Below are 22727 nucleotides of genomic sequence, written 5' to 3'. Positions count from 1 at the left end.
CTACTATGTAACAAGTTTATTTAGAGAGAGAGAGAGAGAGAGAGAGAGAGAGAGACACAGACAGACAGACAGACAGACAGACAGACAGACAGACAGAGACAGAGAGAGGCAGATAGAGACAGACAGACAGAGAGAGAGAGAGAGAGAGACAGAGAGACAGAGAGACAGAGAGACAGAGAGAGAGCAACCTAGAGGATAATTTTCAAGGCAAAACAGAGAAAAAGGTCTGTCTTTGTGTCTTGAAGACAAATGTGGAAGAAATTGTGTAGAGTGGAATTTCCTGAAGAATGAACATGACAGAAAGTCAACTTGTGTGCTAAGAAGTTATGGAAGGTTTTACAGCATGGGGAATAGTTCACAGAAGGCATCTATGATAGGGCTATAAAGGAGAGACTTTCAAGTCTCTACTAGGGATGGATTGTGTGTACATTTTCCTCTAGAAAAAGTTTATGCTAGGAGTAGAGATAGTTAGTCCATCCAGGGTTGCTCCCAGAAGCCAGGTGCAGTAGATAGAGAAAAAACAGCTACAGATTAAGTGACAGTGCCAACTCAGGACTCAGGGCTTCTCAGTGGCCTAGATGTCTGATGTTTAAGTTAACCCCTGAAAGTCTTAGGGGGCATCAAGGCAAAGGGGTAGAAAAAATGTAAGAGTGAAGTGAAGAGGTGAAGTGTTGTGTAGTAGTTACTTCTGAGATCAAAACAATTCTATCCTGTACCAAAACTCCTTAAGACAGGTAGTAACCAACTCAAAATAGCCTCAGGAAATCCATGAAACCAACCAGATTCACTAGGCTCCTCCCTCTTTAGGAGCATATAAACAAAAAATACTGTTGAGAAGCAGATGAAGCTGCTGACATAAGCCACTGGCCTGAAATAAGCAGACACCAAACAAACTGCCTACATAAAACAAAGACCAATTGAAATACTTGGAAATGACACTATCCAGTCTGTTGATCTACCTACAGGCTATACAGTGTATTCTGGGTTTCCAGATTTTGTGATATGTTACCCATGATCTAGAGAACTTTAATAATATAGTTGCCTTTGAGTCATTTCTGTTGTGGTTAATTACTTCACTTACATTCCTGTAAGTAAACTCAATAAAATTCATTGAGTCACCAAGTCAGATATAGTGGTATCTGTATTTTGTTCTATCCTTGCCTTCCTATCAAAAGTGTTTAGGTCTCTCTCTCTCTCTCTCTCTCTCTCTCTCTCTCTCTCTCTCTCTCTCTCTCTCTCTGTGTGTGTGTGTGTGTGTGTGTGTGTGTGTGTGTGTGTGTGTGTGTGTGTGTATTTGTTCATGGTCTCACCACAGGAAAATTCTGTCACACAACACATGAATCTGCTGATTGAAGTATTAGAGAAATAAAATGGCTACTGTAGATGAGTATATATTACTGCAAAGGGAAAAGTTTAATGAGTTATTTTCACCCATGATCATTTACAAAAGTTGAAGAAATGTAGTTTACAGGTAAGGGATCAAAATGAGAAAATGTGTTTATTAGCAATTTAGGACTAGAAATTTTATTAAAAGATTTATTTCTTTTCTATGTATATAGTGTTCTGCCTGCATGTATGCCTGCATGCCAGAAGAGAGCACAGGACGTCATTATACAGATGGTTGTCAGCTATCATGCGGTTCCTGGGAATTGAACTTAGGATTTCTGGAAGAGCAGTTCAGTATTCTTAAGCTCTAAGCCATATCTCCAGCCCCCAGGACAAGAAATTTTAGGGGAGTTTGTGTGTGTGTGTGTGTGTGTACATGGAACTTGAGAGAGAGGTTAACTAGCTGAGTTCTGAAAGGTATAGAAAAACCATTGCTTGTATAGTCTATCTAAAAGTTTCCTTAGAGTATCTTGGGGGAAACAGAGACCCATTTTGGGAATTTTGCACACGTCCTATCTATTTGAGAAAGATTATGCTAATTAAGGTTGAAGAGATTTAAAGAAGCCATTGCAGTAAGTAGTGTGAGAATAATGTTAGCTACAGATCTGTAAAACAGATCATTTTACATATGAGTAGATTATGACTTAGAAAGATGAATTTACATTCTTAAGTAGCAGAGTCTGCTTAACTCTGGTGATGGTTTTTCCACAATGAATTGATAAGTACAGGAACAAATAAGGAGGGGGAGAAATGTACTAGGTCACACCCAAGAGTCAATTAGAGCATGATTGCATGAGCATTTAGGAATCCGTGATATAAGACACATCACCTGTATTCTTCATAAGACATACAAAACAAGGTAGGCTTTGGAAGGAAAAATGAAAGAGTTTTTGACCATATATAGCACTAGGGAAAGTGATGTTGTCACTTTAGAAAGGACATAACAGAACCTAGTATGATAGTTCATATTTGAGATTCCAGTCTAGGAGAGGGAGAGTTTGCTTTCATTATTCTGTGTCTCAGAGTAAATCCGAAGTCAATCGAGCAAAAACAACAATAGCATGAATGCAAAACATGGCACCATAAGGGAACAAAATAGGCTATGAAATGTGGAACATGACTAATACTGAGGTAATCTCCCTACACCAGGTAATCTTTTCCTTGCTTTGTCCAGTACCCACGAGGAAGAAACTGTCAGCATGACCATCCAAAGGTGAATGTGTTTTAGATAGCTGTGGACAATGAATGGGAGCATGCAGATTTTAGTGGTGAATGCAGTGGCTCTCCGATATGTTGAAATGAAGGAACACTCTAGAACTACTATGTTAGAATAGAGGAAATTAGAAAAACATTTTGGGGGGGGGAGAAATGGGTTTATTTGGCTTATATATCTTTATTTTATTTATTTGAATTAGAAACAAGCTTGCTTCACATGGCAACCCCAGCTCCCTCTCCTTGCCCAATCCAATCCCCACTCAACTCTCCAGGGAGGGTGAAACCCTCCCCCATATGACCAGACTTAGCAAGCATCTCTCCATGTGGAATGGGCTCTCAAAGTCCACTCAGATGCCAGGGATAAATACTGATCTAGTCCTAGAGGCCGCAAAGCTTGCCGAGGCCTTTTTACAAGTTCATTTTGCTACCATAATATACTGCTCTGCAGACAGTTCCTTGGTTGTACTCTGAACCCATCTTATACTTATTATAATTCACTCAATTTCTGGATTCCTGATCATCCCTTCCCAAGATTTCCTTAAATAGAATTCTACTCATTATTTTCCATTAAAGTTCTATTTATACATTAGAGTGCAGTCTGGTTCTAAAGAAATCCTTTTCTCTACTCTATCCCACTATGATTTCCCTTCTGAAATCCTGAAATATCCATTTAAGTGTTAACATCTGGTTTGTCAATTAAAGTTTACACATTGGTTTGGCAATAAAATATCTATAATGTAAATTTTCTGTAATGCTGACTGCTTGAAAATAGATCCAAACAACTGTTTTACTTTCAAGTGTTTCTGTTTCTAGCCTCATGGTAGATTTTCTACTATTAATAAATAAGTTGTCACAAGCTAGTCCAGACCTTCTAATATTTACCACAATTTCAATAATTCACTGGTACCCATTAGTTTTGATTTTTCTTCTATTTAGCATTACAAAATTCTAGTGAAATTTAAGTCTGTAAATTTTTCTGCTAACTACAAGGAATGACAGAGATCACATAAAGAAGGACTTACAATATTTCAGAGAGAATTATGATTTCTTATTTTTGTATTTATCCATTGTTTTTATAGTTGACTGTTGAATTTCCATTTTTTAGCTAGAAATATACTCTTACATTTTATTCATCTGCTTTCTGAGATGAGCAGCATACAGACAACCCTCTGTCAATAGCTTTTCCCATCTACACTTTTTATTAGACAGGAAAGCTTTTGTTTTCAGATGACTCCACTTTCTTAGACACTTGTATCATTATTTAAATCAACATACATTTATTTAATAACTATAATATTAGTTACTAGGAAAATGATAGAAATGACAATGAACATCTAACTAATATTCTACATAGAGAGAATTTATAATCTAACCACCAATCTAGGAATGATAGTAGTAAATTATTAGAAGTGCGAACACAGTGACACATTGTTGAGTATTATGGACACCAACAAGAAGAAAAGACAAGAAAGGCAATGGAAGATATTCGAATACATAGAATGGAGGGGGTATCTGGAAGGAAGAGGGATTTGTATTTGTTATTTTGATAAAGGGAGAAAACATTGTTCAGGATGAGAGAATGGTACCAGTAACAGCAAATATTGGGTGGCTATTTGGTTTTATTTATACTTCTTAGTGTTTATCGAAGAATAATCTGGCCATCAGTTTAGAAAATATGATTTTGTTCTTATTGCTAGCATTGTAGTGCCAAATAACTGAGTCTACTCTGCAATCATTCTATATACTTGAGTCCTTATACCCACAGATAAGTATAGTCTTAACCCCTCCTGAAGGAAACTTTTCTGACAATAGGCTAGAAACCACTATAAAACAATAAAAACTACAGTCAATGAAAGTGTAGATCTTTGGAACCAAGTCCCAGTGGATACCTCTACAAAACACTCTTGTACCTAAAATAAGAGAACACTGCTTAACAGGGAGACAAGATTGTAGAAGCAAAGGGAAAGTGGAGTTTCTTGTGAGATTGGACCTCCTTGTAGCATCAGAAGAAACAACCATAAAGCCTCCCAAATATGACTTCCTAAACATGAGTTGACAATGGATAGCATCAATGGAAATTACAAATTGGATTAGAAACAGCCCACAAGGTCTCAACCCTTCACAAGGAACTGGGCAGATGAGGAAAGTTGGGAGTGGAAGAGGTGGTCTTCCCCAGGGAAGAGCATGTCAACTGATTTTTCAGTGCCTAAGAGTCAGTCCTGAAGGCACACAGCACACATAGAGGTAACGTAATATACAGACTGAACAAGTTATATTTGGGAATATGGATATACACATTTACATACATATAAACATTTACATGCTACAACAATTAGTGAAAAAGGCTATCAATTTGAAGGTGACTGTGGTGGGGTTTCTGAAAGGATTTGGAAGGAAGAAAGGGAAGGGAGAAATGTACTTACATTTTAAAAATAAATACATAAACAAAAAATATTACTTGTGGGGTAAACAAACAAATATAATACTGATGACAGAAATGCAGAACTGATAGATAAAGGCAAAGTCAGAGCCAGGAGGAGATCTCTCAAGAAGAACCAAGGGTGTTAGCAGCAGAGAAGCTGCATCACAGGAATAGCCAGTATTGGAAATACTGTTGGAGATCCTGTAAACCAAAATGCCTGCTTTATACTCTGAGAAGGTTAATAATCTACATGAATCAGGTAAATCCCTCTGGGCAGTGCCTCTGTTTCTTTCTTTCCAAGTTACCTATTAAAACATAAAGATTCCTGAGAGGCAGACTTAGGCAGCTCCATAATTGCTTGCTGGGAACATGACAGACACTTAACACTCTATTAAAAGCACATTACTCATTTTCCACCTCTACTTTTTTCACCACTCATGATTGATAGAATTGCTAAATTTTGAACCTGCAGAAAAACACAGGTGAGAATAGCATTTTCAAGTGGGTGTAGCAAGTGGTTGAATATTAAACTGGATGGAAGCTGTTCACAATAATAGGGTAGAAAGAGGCTTTAATTTTCAATTAAACTGCTCGCGTCAGAAGGTGCAAAAGGTTTCAATTTTTCAAACAGAAGCCTGGCTGTTGCAATCTGAACCCTACAAATTCTGTATTACATTAACTAAATTCAAAGCTTGACTATACTGCCTTGAGAACCCTAGTTCCTTGAAACTTGAAATAATTAAGATTGTGCTAATACATGAGAGTAAAACAGCTAAGGTGCAAAATAGTAGGAGTGGTGTCAAGAGCTTTGCAGGAATACTCCTTTTGAGGAAAACAAAATGTTTCAGAGGTGATGACTTTGCAGTTATGCCTCTAGGTTTAATGTTCTTGAAAACAAAGTTAGATTCAATAAATTGATTGCATTTCCAAAAATTATACAGTTGTAATGAGCAAAAATTCCTAGGTAACACAGGTATGTATATGTATATGTACAGATACTTACTTAGATCCTTTTATCTAATTTTATCTACCTAGTAGCTTGCCATGAGAACTACATTGGCTAACACATGTGAATAACATAGTGGCTGTTGCCTAGTGGGAAGGCAATTCATATTACTTTTTTAAAAATTCTATTTACAGTATAAAAACCTGGGAAACTTAAAGATAATTTGCACTATACTTACCATTTCATAGGTGAAAATTCTTAGAGAAATTAATTGCCAACCCCACAGTCACATAGCAGGTCCCAGTGTCAGGGCTGTGCTGTGCTGGGAGGCTCTGATTCCATTGCAGCACCCTCAGAGCACACAGTGAGTGACTGCTGACAGGGAAACCCAGAGACTTCTCAACAATTGTGAAGATTCTAGGGGGACTTATCTTTCTTTCTTTAAAGTACAAATGGATTCACATGGTCATTCTTTATCTCAATTTGTAAGTGGTTACAAATCTATACTTCTCTATGCTGAGTGTCTCAACCCTCCCCCAGAATCAGAGACATGTGAAAGTCCTGGAGTGAGCACTTTTTGGTAGTCCATCTAGGTAAGTTCCCATCCTTTATAAATGGCTCTGATATTGCCACTGTAGCCACTCTACCAGCAAACTAGCTAGGCATGAACATGCACACGAAGTCATGTATTTGCAGCCACATAGAATAACCATTGAAAATGGGCAGCACAACCCTTAAAGGTATTCGTAAGACGCTCTAAAGTTTTACTATTATTCCAGAAAAACAAAATTCCCATGTTTATAGCAGCAATGTACAGTACATTGTGGAGTCAAAGAGAAGAATTTGGTTTCCAGAATTGTCAACACTGGCTTGTGTGATTTGGGGCAATACTAAAAACTAGAAACACACTTAGTGAGGTAGTTAAAGATATTTCTGACGCCGGGCGTTGGTGGCGCATGCCTTTAATCCCAGCACTCGGGAGGCAGAGGCAGGCAGATCTCTGTGAGTTCGAGGCCAGGCTGGACCGACAGCCTCCAAAAACAGAGAAACCCTGTCTCATAAAACCAAAAAAAAAAAAAAAAGAAAAAGATATTTCTGATGAGGCAGGCGTTGTGAGTACTTAGCATTATACATGCCCACACAGAGATGCAGTATGGCTCCTGTCTATCTTCTGCACAAACTTTACAGGGTCAGACTGTGTGACTACCTCCCCTTCTCTCCCCAAGAAACTTAATCACTGAAACATCAGAATTAATTTCAAACATATAAAGAAGCTTCAGCTTATTTATTGCTTAAATGATAATAATAATAGTGTTTTTAGTACAAAATCTAGTACTCACATTCAGATAGGAATTTCTTTCATATACTAATGCTGTAGTATGGGCTGTAACTACATTCAGGTGTACTTGGAAGCAAGTCCAAGTAAAGTCACAAGCGGAGAAAATTGGTCCAATAGTACTGATGTCATTTTAAGAGAAGGGGAGAAGAGGAGCAGGAGGAGGACATGAGGGACCAGGAAGATTGAGACAGGGGAAGAATAGAGGAGAGCAAGAAAAGAGATACCTTAATAGAGGGAGACATTATAGGTTTAAAGAGAAATCTTGTACTAGGGAAATGTCCAGAGATCTGTAAGGATGACCCCAACTAAGAATCTAAGCAATCTTGGAGAGGCTACCTTAAATGCCCTTCCCCTATAATGAGATTGGTGACTGTCTTATATGCCATCCAAGAGCCTTCATCCAGTAGATGATGGAAACAGAAGCAGAGACCCAAAGCTAAACACTGAGGCAAACTCCTGGAATCCAGTTGTAGAGAGGGAGGAGTGTTGAGCAAAGGGATCAAGACAAGGCTGGAGAAACCCACAGAAACAGCTGACCTCAACAATGGGGAGCTCATGGACCCAGACTGACAGCTGGGAAACCAGCATAGGCCTGAATCAGGCCCCCTGAACGTGGGTGTCACTTACGAGGCCTGGGCAATATATGGGGCCTCTGGTAGTGGAGCAGTATTTATCACTGGTGTACAAGGAGACTTTGGGAGCCCATTCCATATAAAGGGATATTCTCTCAGCCTAGCCACACAGGAGAGGGCCTTGGCTCTGTCCCAGATGACACCACAGACTTTGATGATCCTCCATGGAAGGCCTTAACCTCCATTGGGAGCAGAAGGGAGATGGGATGGGGGATGGGGGAGCTATTGAAGGATAGGAGGGAGAGGGAACTGGGATTGATATGTAAAATAAGATTGTTTCTAATTTAAATAAAAAACAAAATACAAAAAAAGAAGAACAAAAGAAATTACAAAGAAAAAGAAAAGACCTGGGGGGGGGGCTCTCTTCTGCCAAGTGAAGACACACCCACTAAGACCATTAACAAGCAGGAAAGACAGCTCTTGCCAGGACTCAGCTGATCTGCACCTTCATCTGGGACTTCTATCTCAACTTTAAAGTACATACATTTTTGTTGTTTAATTTACCTGTCATTTGGTACTGGCAGCCTAAGATAATTTAAGTAGCATAGTTCCTATGTTTCCAGCCTCATAGACTCAAAGTTGTCGATACCCATTAACAAGATTATATCATTTGCTTTGTTCTAAGAATACTCACTGATATGAAAAAAAGACAGTCCATATTAGAAAAATATCAGAAAAATAAAACTTTAGAGACAGAAGTTTTGTACATCCATCGGTCTACATGTAAACATGAAGAAAGTACATACTGAATGGATTTGGGTTTAAAAATAGAACTCTGTCACCCACATTCAGAGGGTGTAGTTCAGGCCCATGCAGGTTACCCAACTGTCAGTCCATATTCCTGAGCTCCCACTAGCTCTAGCCAGCTGTCTCTGTGGTTTCCCCCATCATGCTCTTGATCTCTCTTGTTCATATGAGTCCCTCCTCCCTTTCTTCACCTGATCTTCAGGAGCTCAGCCGAGTGCTTGATAGTGGGTCACTGTATCTACTTTCATAAGTTACTGTATGTAGGTTCTTGATATCAGGAGAGGGGACATGGCTGGCAGTAGTACCAGGACCTACCCAGAGGCATGTACTGGCTTTTTGGAACCCATTTCCTATGGAGGGATACCTTGCTCAGCCTTGATACTGGGGGAGAGGGAGTCCTGATTCAACTTGATATGCCAAACCTTGGTGACTCCCCAGGGAAGGCCTTACCCACTCTGAGGATTGGATGGGAGGTGAGAAGGAGGGGAGGTGGAAGGGGGCAGGAGAAGGGAAGAGAAGGGGAACTGGGGGTGGTATGTAAAATGAAAAATTTTACATAAAATGTTAGTGTAAATAGGGCTTCGGGGACATGGTTTTTGTGGGTTTATTTCTACAGGCAAAATATTTAGATTCTCTAAGCTTCTGATTATTTATTGCTCAAATGGAGATAATAATAGTATCAGCCTCAGTCATGTTATGAGTTAAGTTAGTCAATCATCCATTCTTAAAATTGTGAGTGGTGGAAAGATCCTCATTGCGTTCAATTAACCATTACATGCACTCATACAAAAATGCTCTACAAATCTTGTCTATACTGTACACACACTTCATAGGCTTTGTGTGACTACCTTCCATGAAACTTAACTCACTAAAGCCTCAGAGTTACTTTCAAACATATTGGCCTCTTGTAAATGAAAATTCCTGGAAATAACTGGAAAATGAAGTGAGAGAAGAGTACAGAAAAAGTACGAAGCATTTAAAGGTTAGAGTGAAGAAAACACCAGGTACAACTGACATGCAAGGGTTGTTCATCAATTCTGTGTTGTTTATAATTTTCATGCTACTCTTACCACTACTTAGAAGAAAGCAATTTCACGACCCCCCACCCAATTCTATTTTGAGGGTTTTTAAAAATGTTTTTCATAATAGCAGGTATTATGTTCCAAGAACAAGTAATTGTGACAAGAAACTTCCAAGGTACTTTTAACAACGATCAAGGTTTTTCTTATGTTTTCACTTACAATTCAGTTTTCTGCTTCTCTACTTAAGATTCATATTTTCAGGGTTAAGTCTGACTTAAGGTGCCAAATTTCCACTAAAAGTGAGTTTCTTTTTATTAATCCTTTTATAATTCCATTTGTATTTGATGTTATTTACCTCCTACTTCTCCCCCAAATTCCTCCAGACCAATGTCCACTGCTCCATGCCACCAACTTCTCATCTTTTCACTTTTAAATAGTCCACCAATTAGAATTTGTGCTGCCCATATACTAATGGGAGTAGTGTCATCCACTGGAATGTAGTTTACCTACAAGAGGCCACACTCTTAAAGAATAATGACACGCCTGTCTCTAGAAGCCATCAGTAGTTCCTCAGTTAGGGGTGTGGTGAACCCCTCCAAACTCCATGCTAGAATGTTGTCTGGCTTAGAGCTCACAAAATCAGTTCCTATTACAAATTTTTACAGAAGAACAAAAGTCTATCAGTGAGTATGATAAAAATATATTCAGCTCACTTCATTTTGCTGTAAATGGAGCAGTTAGAACAGGCTTCTGTCAGTATTTCCATCATTTTTAAAGGTCTCTAATCTAGGATGTATCTCACATACTTGTTTATCAATACCGGTAAATGATATTTCACATAAAAAGCTTTTGGTGGCCAATATATTTTATGTAAACGTCTGACGATATTACTACCACTAACATAACTATTACCACAATTTTCCTTTAATGAGTGATTTGAATAAATGTGATATAAAATGTTGAGGTTTTCAACTTGACCAACCATCTGCCTGCTGTGTTTGAAAAGACATTAAGTAGCCTACATGAAAGAATCATTCTAAGTAGTATGTAAGGAGGAATAAACACTTGATTAAGTATATCTATGTACTCAACTGGGACAATAAAGCTTGGGATGCCTTTTCTTCTAGAAATTGGCCTTATTTCACTGAATTAGTGAAAATATGAGTCAGACTTACAGGTAAAGAGAAGTAATATGGTCAGAAATACAGGGGAATCCTTTATTTAAATAACAAAATATGTATCGTCTAGTTTAACATAATATGAAGCAAAGGATGAGGTTTGTACCTCTGTGACTAGGCATGTCCTTTGTAGCTATGAGGTACTATGATTAATCTCCTGCACCACAAACAAAGAATAATATAATATTGAGCCAAAAAACTGACTGAAAACTAATTGCAAAACAATATAAGTAAGAGTCTATGATTTGGGAATTGGAATGCTTTATCATGCAAGTTGCTTGTTGAATAACTAAACAAATTTCAGCTACTTTTGTTATTACACACACACACACACACACACTTATGATTCAAATATAATTAAAATTTAAGAGCTCTTAGTCTATGGGTGCTCCAAATTTTCTTCAGAGAAGACCATTATGTAAGACCATTTTAATTATCTTTTAACTGAAATAATTAGATAGCTTCTAACTAACTGTTCTGGGTTTGTATTTTGGCAGCTCCAGTGCTTCATTTACTTAGGGAAATACATTCAAAGTGATATTATTCATCATTAACATTATTAAAGATGTTCATCTCTTATAGATATGGCTCATAAAAGTTTTTCCCCAGTGGAAGCAATTAGGAGCAGATATATACATTCATGGAATACAGACATTTCTAGAGTGTCAATTCTATAATGCCAGGCACAATGTATTAAATATAAATGTTTCACAGTGACACAGAAAAGCACAACAAAAACCAAGTGTATCTCCCTTAGGCAAAAACACTGTTCATGTTGGGTGTCCTCCACCATTAGTAGGAATAGCACAAAGATGATTGATATCTGTTAAAAAAAGTGCTTCCAATCAGAAAGAACTTGTTACTTAGGAGTCTCAAGGTGAGTTCGTTACACTGATTGTCCGTTCATATGTGCAAAGAAAGAGACAAACTACTGTTGGGCCAGAAAGCACAAATACATGCACCAGGGATACAAATAGTTTCAAGGACTCTAAAACTATCCCTGAAAAGAATGTATCCACCCCCTGCCACCATGAAACTCATCCACTCTCCTCTACTTAGAATTCTATTAAATGTCTTCGGTGTAAAGATAATGGAATACTAATTTATCAATCAGTCTACAAATTATGTTAATAGGAATTGCTCTACTTTTGAGTTGAAGGATAATTTGTATTTATCTCCGTGTTTTCTCATTGTGTGAAACCATTCCTGCTTTTAAATCAGCTGTTAGTAATGAGGGAGAAAGAGAAGACCCTGAGCTTCAAAATGAACAGCAATAACTCCCTAAAAAGTTAACTCAACTTTGTTTTTATTTATCAAAGGAATTTCCTTGCAGAGGAGAAGCACCCATGATTTATATAGTACAGCAGAACTTTAATCCACAGCTCAGGAAAGGGTGCAAGAGCAGCTAGAAAATTATACTGAGCTTAATTATACTTAATGTGAATTATTCAGAAGTGCAGACAGAGACTAAAAATTTATTTCATACAAAGAAGCTTGACATTTTAATTGGTCCTTCTGAATAGAGACAAAACAATTTCCTCTCAAGAAAATTTACATCTTCCCTATCAGACCCACAGCCTCAGCCAAGCAGAACTTCATTAACAAGATTAACCATGCCAGTGTCTGCTCCATCAGGTGGAGGAGCCAGGTGAAAGCAGGAATGCAAAGTAGCTATTGATGCTTTCAGTAGATTCCACTGCTATAAAGACACAAACAAGAAAAGACTGTAACACCGTACCTTGGTCATTAGCCATTTTGTCAGGGAGTTCCACTGTGGAGAGAAAAATAAATTATGTTATTACAGTGTAGAGTTTCTTATGAGAAAGTTGGCTTATCAAGTCCATAGTGCTGTCATCATTTCTATTGGTAATCAGCCAGAGGCAGCAAAACCCTGAAAATAAGGTTTTTGCTGAATAATCATCTTCTAAAGTCTAGTTGTCATGTTTTCTTAAACATAAGCTCATTTTTTAATTTTAATTAAAATGGAATTGATAGTAAAATAATTGGAAAGAGCTACCAAATCGTATTTATTTGATACAAGCTATAACACACACACACACACACACACACACACACACACACACACACACACACAAGAATGTAGAGTCTAACTGTTAAGACAATTGTTCATGAGCTGGGCAAACAACTGGGACATACTCAGTGGGATAACCTTAAGTGGGGTGACCACCATTAGCGTGATTACCAGGATGACTCATTTCACAACTGAAGAAGCTGACACTTGATTTGTTCACAACTGCAAAAGAGTTGTTATTAATCAATGCTGACAAATTCCTTTTGAAATGTAAGTATATCTCTAAACTTCTTAAAACCTGGTTTCTTTCCCTTAAGCAGAAGAAATTACATAGTAAATCAATACTATCACAGTTCTAAATGCAATCTTCAAGGAATTTTTGGCCACTGTTCACTTTTGAAAATCTCCATCAATTATTATGCATACCTGAATGTGAGTTTTGTGTCTTTTGGGCACATTCAACTAACTTGTATTCAAAAGCTGACTTGCTTCTTGTATATATTTCACTGAAACTTACAGAGATATTATGCATTAATCTACAATGCAGTCATCCAATCATTCTGTGAACCACTCTTGTTGTGAGTCAATTACTATTGTTTAGTAACTTAAAGAAAATATGGAGTGTTGACAGACAGCTGAGGTTTTTGGACAGGTCATTGAGTTAACTATAATCTGCATAGTGAATAATAATATTTGTGTTTTGTTTTGGTTTTGGTTTTTTGAATCAGGTCTCTCTGCATAGACCTAGCTGTTGTACCTCACTACAGAGGCCTGGTTGGCCTCCAATTCACTGATACCTTTTTGTCCCTGCCTCCTGATTGCTGAAATTAAGGGCTTGCACCATTTCACCCAGGTGAGACTCAGCAGGATTTCTAACAACCATCTGTATCCTGTGAAAAATTATGCTGGGTTGTTGGAACATTATACCCTCTTTCTAGCAGTAAGGGTGCAGAATACTTCAGGGACATAAGTAGCTACACAATTGGGAAGTATACAAATTTTGGAACCAACACAACACACATTTATGTCTGATGTTTCAGAAGAGTATGTGGAATAATGTCAAAAAGGAACAAAAAGAAAAAAGAGAGAAGAATGCCAAGTTTATTTTCTCTCTACCGTTTCATTGTTCCTTCAAACTGTTATTGCTTTCATTGTCTGAATTCCAAGATATTTTTAGTGACAATAAATACACTGCTTCCAGATTTTGTTTTCTGTTAGTAAAGTTACATTAGAAGTAATGTGAAAATTCTTTCAAGTTATATAAAATGTCACTAGCTGGGTGAGCTGGCATACACCTTTCTTCCCAGCACTATGTGCTACAGTGCTAACCTAGTCTACATATCAACTTTCAGACCCCCAATGTCTGTATAGTGAGACTTTGTCTAAAAAAATTAATGAGAATTATTTTCCAACAGAAACCAAATGGACTCTAGTAGTTACTTTTTATCATTTGTGATTTGAATTTGTAATTGTTCATGTCATGTGACCAAAAAACTGCCATGTGTTTTGTCACAATACAATTTGAATTCTAAGTCACTCTCCCACACCCTCACACAGAGTTGTCAGTGAATTTTATTTCTGGGCTTAGGAGAGTCATATTTTAAATATCAATTAAGGTTTCCAGGAGAAGAGATCATGCTCTACTGAGAATTCATCACTGAACACTCTGCTCCTTTGAGTGTAAGAAGTGATGCTCTCCCACTATAGAAATTTTCTGTCATCTATTACTTTAGGAGTACACTTCTTCTCTAGTGTTTCAAAAAGATAATTGTTACTTTTGGCTATCAACTTCATTAGATCTGGAACTAAAGCCCTAGTGGCTGGACACACCGGTGAGTGACTTTTGCTGATTGAATCATTTTCTGTGGGAAGACCCACTCTAAATTTGAATCTTTTAATTTGGGAAGATCCAGTTTAAATTTGGCCCACAACTTCTTGGACTTTCCATTGGGAGACAGCCATTATTGAGTTAGTAGGGTATATGTGGTAGGCAGGTGGGAATTTGCATATTCCTATGTAGTCAAAAAATCACGTGAAACATTAATTAAAATTTCAAATAAATAGTTACACGTACCACACACTTATGTATATATGTTTTCTAATTATAAATGTTGTTTTTTTTTTAATTCATCAGTGACTACTTACCAAGTCTCCTAAATCCCTCTAGCTGGTTGCTGATAGCAAAAGACAAACTCATATCTCAAGTACAAAATGCTGCTACTTTGACAAAGCCTGAGTACGAAAGAATGAGGCTTGGGGATACCTGCATGGGGCAAGATTTGCAAGGAAACATTTACCCATTAGCCTGTAGACTACAGAAACTTCCCTGGGCTTCAAAAAAAATCTGAACCTCTCTCCCTGTCAAAAAAAAAAAGGTCACACACTGATGAACAGAGGCTTTTGCTTTTAAGCAGCTTTGGAAAGAGAAAATCTTCATTCAGAGCAATTCCATGATTTTGTCTTTGGTGTAGCTGTGGTTCACTGAGACATCAGATCTTTCATGATGGGTGATTTATTGACCTTAAAACATTTGTCATTTAATGTGACATAGGAAGTACATTTTTGCAGAACTCAGGTTTTATTAAAGATAGGTGGCATTAGGGTGTGTGTATGTGTGTGTGTGTGTGTGTGTGTGTGTGAGAGAGAGAGAGAGAGAGAGAGAGAGAGAGAGAGAGAGAGAGAGAGAGATTTACAATTTCCTCAAGACATGAAAAGATTATTTTACCTTTTGAGCAATCTTTATTCACACAATGACTATTACTTATAACATCGAATCAGTGCATTAGACGTAATTCTTATAGACCATTATAAAAGAAAATTTGGAGCTGCTCTCCAGCTTAGAAAACCAGATGATACTAGGAGATTCAAGATAAACAGTAACAAGTGAAATGTTGACTTCATTAAATAACCTACAGAATGGCTATCAATGTTTGCCAGTATATCCTAAGGCAGCTCATCAATCTACCGTATAAAACATTCAGATTCCTAAATCACCATAAACCCTCCTGATATCTCTTGACTGGCATGCATAGGGAGCATGAAATTAATTTGGCACCCGCCTATAGATAAAATTTAGGCATTTGCAAAACATTATCTAGTTACAGCCTATGCTTCTATGAAATGAACAACTGGCTGCCTTTCATTTGCTCATGAAGTAAAACCTGATTTAGACATGAGTTCCTCAAAACCTGGACAAAAACTAGCTCATTTGTTCCTCATCTCCCTCCTCACTCATACTGTGACATGAAGAACTGTCACGTAGGCTCAGGATGAATGCTTGCTTGTGTAATTTTGGCAAAATTTCAGGTAAGCTGCTAACAAAATCCAGATTTTGAATAGCTTACTCATGAGAATTCAAAAGTCCACTATTTATTAGCATATCTTCCTAAAGCATTGGGAAGCCAACTATGCAGTTACTCTAAGAAGCACAGCAAAGAAGTGAGAATTGTCAATCATAATGGTCTGCTTAATATCTCACTTGTTTGAGATCATGTCTCCACTTCTGGGAGACATATATGCAGTCACTCATTTAAGACCCAAGTTGTCTGACCGTGTATAAAACTGTGAGACTCACAAAATCATTTTATATTGTGGAAAATATGATTTGAGTCTAAAAGAGTAAGGTTGTTTTATGTGACCAGTATTTGAATTCAGTGTTTTCTATAATGAAATCAACTATCTTTCAGTTGAGTGTACACACACACACACACACACACACACACACACACACACACACACAAGAATGTAGGGTTTTATTTAGCCAACATATAAAACTCTTTTTTTTTAGTTTTGTGGTCTCAACATGCCAACCACATTTTTCTTTTTGAAATTTGTTGACTTACCTTATTAAAGTTTTCTCTAATACATAACGGTGACCATTATTGAAAGGAAATAAAGTTGCCAGTTTTAGGCCATACACATATATACATCTACATTTTAATTCCCTTATATTAAAATGTCTAAGAATTCGTTGTACTTCAACTAAAAACGGCATACATAAAATCAATGCAAAATGAAGGAGGTCTATAAATAAAAGTCAAATTAAATATGCCTGCTGATATTGATGGCAGAAAAATGTGATAAAACCATATATCTTCCTTTGACATATTGACTTTGAATTTAAGAGTCACACTTCAATTCATTTTGAATGCCCACTTTAGGTATCTTTGCCAAACAAATGGTGTAGGGTTTTGTTTTTGTTATTCTGTGACTGTCCGCAAAGAAAATGAAAGAGATAATGAGAAATAGTTGACACCTTTCAAAGTCCTGAAGAGGATGGGATCAGAGAGGGGCCCCACTCCTTTCGCATTCCGAGCTTGAATTCGAAAGTAGTACATAGTGTCAAGGTTTAGATCCATGATCTGATGGGTCAGCCGATCACCATTTATAGTTTCCATAATCCAGTCGTCTATTGGTATATTCTTGTCCAAGGTATAAAATAGGATGTAAGCTGTATAAACAGACAAATGCAATTGTGATTGTTGTATAGAAAACATGTTGTAGCTCTCCTTTCAAACACACACATTTCTCAAATATAATTTGTAATAATTATTATGTGTCCACAATCTATAAAGTACAGAATTCAGTTTAGTAAGCAATGAGTTTTTTAAATAATATTTCAAGAATTAGATAATAAATGTTTCAATGCACAGAATCAGAATATGGAATAGGTCATTACATCTGTCATATTTAAAAATTGGTGCTTTATCTGCCTATAAATTCTGATTATTCATTTTCCCTAATACATAAACATTATGATAAATGCAAAAATGAGATAACATGTCTGCTTAATACTTATGGAAGTTCAATAATGAAAATAAGTTACATTTATTTTGGCTGAGCTTAAAAAATAATGATACATTAGAAAGTACAAAATGTTTTTCATATTTAGGTTATAAAAATGAATAGTCATATTTTATTTTTGCAGTAACCTTTCGAAGTTAGCAGGACCTGTGTCTCTCACAAATAACGAAGCTAGTTGGAAAAAGGACTGAAGTGAGATTCTCTATACCATACAATCTAGCATTATTTCTTCTGTCCAGCTTAGGTAGGCAAGTAAATATCACTGAACTATAAAGTTGGCTTGGTTGCTATTTCTAATATTAGTACCTATCATTGAAAGGCTCTAATTCCATGTTTTGGGAGTATGTTAGTGAAATGCTAACATTGTACTCACTTATGATAGTCTAATTTGAATATGCACTGAAAATCCATTAGCCTTATGAAATATGCATATCTGGACATTAGTCTTAGCCAACTTAGATGCTATCTCTTATTTAAAAGCATCAATAATTTACATATTACATTGTTAGATGAAACTGTATGAGGCTAATCGTGTGTAATATATTTGTTATATAAATATGGTGTTGTCCTTCATTTCTGCCAAAATTCTGTAAATAATATTTACCTTACATACCACACTCTTTATAAGTCTAGTAATTCTGCATAAATAAGTTTCTTTTATATGCTTTCATTGTTAATATTAATCATACACTGTACTGTGTTACATAAGAATATGAAAATCACATTCTTTTTTCCTGAGTTCTGTTAATCATTTTTAAATTTTCATTTTACACTCCAACCACAGTTCTCCATCCCACCTCTTCTTTTTTCTCCCCTTACCTCCCCCACCAGCCCACCCACAAATGGTAAGGCCTCGAATGAGTAAGACCTCCCTTGGGGAGTCAACAAAGCCTGGCACATTTATAAGTTAAGACAGGACTAAGCCCCTTGCCCCTGCATGAAGGTTGAGCATGGAATCCCACACTAGCTAATGAACCAGGGATATATGCTGCTCCTACTGCCAGAGGGCCCTTGGGTAGACCAAGCTTCACTACACTCCCACATGAGAGAACCTAGTTCAGTCCCAGGGAAGCTCTACAGCTGTAGGTCTAAAGTTCATGAATTCCCAGGAACTTGTTTCAGCTTTCTTTGGAAGGCTGTCCTTTTTAGTCTCTCTTGCTCCATCTGGACTGGGAATTGTCACTTTTATATATTTGCCATGCTTAATTCAGAGTCCTCAGACTGAGTTTCACCTGTCTTTGGAAGCATCCTTGCCATATATGTATCCTCAGCACAGATTATCACTATATATAGGAAGATTGCTGCCTATGCGTCTCCAGTCTTTCTGTTTGTGATTAACACCAATCCACTGTCCCCTATGTTCTGTATCCAAACAAATGCTACCTATCAAAATCCCGTTAAGGTATTTCTGACATATAAAATCTGTCCCTGGCTATAAGCTTTCTTTTCTGTAAGCTCTGTGGTTTTAATAAATTAGGATAACACCTATTCATCTGTATCATTCATTATACTGCCATATAGAATTTTCTTGGATGTTTGTAGCTCTAAACTTTCTGGGTTATAAACCATAAATTTATTCACCATTGATCTCTATATTTAAGCTAAACTACAAAATCCAACATCCATTAAGCTTTGTCATAGAGAATAAAATGACCTACATTCTGGGAAACTGGACTTAAGCTGTAGTTGGGACAACTGTCCAAAAAAGGAAGAAAGATAATGGATAAATGATTTCAAAATGAGAGACTTTGAGGCAGAGGAATTAGTCACAGTAACAAAAGACACATAAAACAGAGTCCACCTTCCTCAGAGCAAAGAGACTGGGTTGTTTTTATTTTATCTACATCTTATCCCCTCACAAAAAAAAGAAAAGAAAAAGTAAGACAAAAAAATTCTTTATCTCTGGAATCATATCTTCTAGTGTGTTTTCATACCTCAGAAAACTTACTAATAATTAGTACTGAAACTCACTAATTGAATTTCTGTAGCATAGTTTTCTTTTGGATTAATGACTTGCTTTTTTATTTTGTTTTTTTTTTTATACAGGGTTTCTCTGCGTGATAACACTACCTACCTTGGAACTTCCTTTTAGAGCAGGCTGGCCTGGAGATCAAAGAAATTCACCTACATCTACCTCCTAAGTGGACCACTACCACCTGGTAATTAATGGCTTTTAATGAAATTAATATTTCTGTGATTTTGTTAGGACATGAGACATAAGAAAATTTGAGAAATATTCTCTCACCCAGATCACTGCATTTATTTATGATTTTCTTCACTTTTTTGAAGAAAAATAATATATCTTCACTGTGATTTATCTAAATGAAAATTATTTCTTGAAGTATTTAAAACTGGAATTGATTATCTAAAGCTCATATTGTGTTAGGTTATGACAAATCAAAATTGCCATCTCATCAGTCCATGATATTTATGGTGACACTGAGGAATTTTATTTTTTCAATTTGATGATTAAAAACTTTCAAACTTCAACTATAGATAGCATTATCCAGCCCTAAAAACTGGTTTAAAAGAAAGCTCCCAGATTCATCTGAATGTTGCAGGTTTTGGGTATATTCTAAAGCTACTGACTCCATCATCTAAAGTTTTAAATTACAGATCTTCATAGCTACACAATCTCTTCTAAAAACCTATGAATCTATTACCGGAGTCTTTCTTTTGCCTTTTGTTATGTTCTCATTCTTTGACTTGTCACAGCTGACCAAAATACTAACGTTTCATGTGAAATTAGTGTTTGGAGACTCCTCTGGAACCACCAGTAAAACCAGGAGCACTCATCTTGAAATCACATTTATCCAATATGCATAAAATGTAACACCACACAGCCATCATTCTGCTTCTCTTCCCCCAAACAGGCATTTGGAATTCAAGAAGCAAAGTGTCAGATTTGCTCAATTCCTCCTCTATACTTTTTTATCTTTCTACATTTATTCCTTTAAGAATCAACATAGAGATGAGAAACTGATCTTAAGTAGTCATTGGTACAACTTTCCAAAAATTGAAGAAAGGCAATTGTTAGATGATTTCACAATCCAACACACTTCTAGGCAGAGGAATTGGTCACAGTAATGCAAGACTCATCAAATAGACACCAACTTCCTCAGAGAAGATAGACTGCTATGTCCTAGGAAGACCAAGGTATGACATATAATCTCTGCCATATAGTAGCTTAAACATTCAGGACATTTAATGTCCAGCATAACTAGTAGGCCATCATGGTAATTGTGCCCTTAGGTATAAAGAGAAGGAATGTAACTTTGGATGAATTGCTCCAAAATGTAGAAATCTTGTAATTTTTTTGCAACAGTAGGGAGATGTGATTAGTTACCATCCTGTCATTTTAAGCATGATACCAAGAATATTGTAACTGCTTATTCTGTTGTGAATATTATTTTTCTGAAAAAGTGAGTCTAAATCCCCTGCATTTGATGAGCTCATGTTAAGATTTTGCTGTCACTGGTGTTACAAGAGTTACCTTCTCAGTATTAAAATTATTAATTTATTTACTCATTTTTGCTCATTTCATCTTTTTTGAAGTGCTTAGATTTACAACAGAACTAGAAACATCCTGGGTACAGTAACCAAACCCAAAATACAAATATTGCATATTTTCACCTATGTCTTGTTTTTAGCTCTTAAGCTTTAGATTTGTATATTTAAATATGAAAAATGACATGGGCTATCTAGTCAGTAAGGAAAGATGGGGAGGAGAAGAATCTTTCAAGGAAAGGGAAAGATACCCTTTACTTCTGTTACAGAACATAGAAAAATTGAGCAGGTACTCAACAAGAAGATCTAGCCAACTGAACAATGTTGACAGTCCATGAAGGTACTTTTCACACTACAGGAAAAGAAAAATAATCATCAGTACAACCCAGATGCAAACCTTGTGTCAGTTTTTAAGATTTTTGTTACTTCAGTTGTGTGTGTGTTTAAAGCAGGAAAAGAAGACTAATTCAGTGTGATTATATTGGTAAGGTGAACCCCAATTTACAAACACCTCCCCAGTCCATCTTCAGGTTTCTATCATGAGGGTAAGTTTTAAATAAAAGATGATATTTCTTTCTTTTCTTTTTTTTAACTTTATATTTTATAAACAGTCTTGCCAGGCACAGTGGCTCACCCCTGTAATCCCAGAAGCTACTTGGGAGGTTGAGACAGGAGGATCGCTTGAGTTCAGGAGTTCTGGACTGTAGTGTGCTATGCCGATCGGGTGTCCGTACTAAGTTTGGCACCAATATGGTGACTTCCCGGGAGCGGGGGCCACCAGGTTGCCTAAGGAGGGGTGAACCGATCCAGGTCGGAAACGGAGCAGGTCAAAACTCGGTGCTGATCAGTAGTGGGATCGCACCTGTGGATATTTCTTAATATGGGCTAGCATTCTGATTTTTACACTGGAAAAGCAAAATTAAGGCTTTCCTTTTCAGAGCTGAAAACACATTCTGTTGCTGACTTTGACATGTTGAAGATTTATTTCAGTAAGAGGAAAGAATGTGGTGGAGGAAAATGTGACTCATTTCATTCTTTCTCTAATCAACGTTTCCATCATACTTTGTTTTCATTTGGAAAATTTCTACATTTTTATTTTTAAAATATTATCTATTTTGACATATGTTTACAAATAAATGAAATAAAGCATAAACATATCAAAAGCTACAAAATTACTGAAACAGAATCCATTATAGTAGACCAGACTGCTGAGAAAGAGAATAAAAGAAAATTGGAAAGCACTGGTCTGAGTTTTCAAAGTCCTGGCACACTGACAATTGAACCCATATTCTCTTGGGGGAGGGATTTTATGCTTATGTTCTGCCCCGTCTTTGTCAGGTCATATGAAATTCTGTTTACTATTGCAATAAGAGCCACTACCTAAATAAAACAAATCTTCAACTTAAATTTCCACCACAGTTGGAAGCTTCATGATACCTTTTCATTTTGAAAAAAAATCACAACATTCACAAAAAGTGAATTTGCCATCTGAAACTGC

General features: G+C 36.7%; 1 protein-coding gene across 3 annotated transcripts in view; it reads right to left on the bottom strand.

The window, feature by feature from the left end:
• The window catches only part of Dcc (DCC netrin 1 receptor), a 1023267-nt gene that overhangs the window by 81836 nt on the left and 918704 nt on the right, over positions 1–22727 (bottom strand). For all 3 annotated transcript variants that reach the window (XM_040741618.1, XM_040741619.1, XM_040741620.1), the window contains exons 20-21: positions 17175–17369; positions 12626–12658 (exon numbers count right to left, since the gene is read on the bottom strand). In XM_040741618.1, coding sequence (XP_040597552.1) covers positions 12626–12658; positions 17175–17369 — 228 coding nt within the window. The remainder of the gene's footprint in view (positions 1–12625; positions 12659–17174; positions 17370–22727) is intronic.

The sequence above is a fragment of the Mesocricetus auratus genome, unplaced genomic scaffold (genome assembly GCF_017639785.1).
Source record: "Mesocricetus auratus isolate SY011 unplaced genomic scaffold, BCM_Maur_2.0 Super-Scaffold_6730, whole genome shotgun sequence".
NCBI lineage: Eukaryota > Metazoa > Chordata > Mammalia > Rodentia > Cricetidae > Mesocricetus > Mesocricetus auratus.
This window is presented reverse-complemented; position numbering and strand designations above follow the sequence as displayed.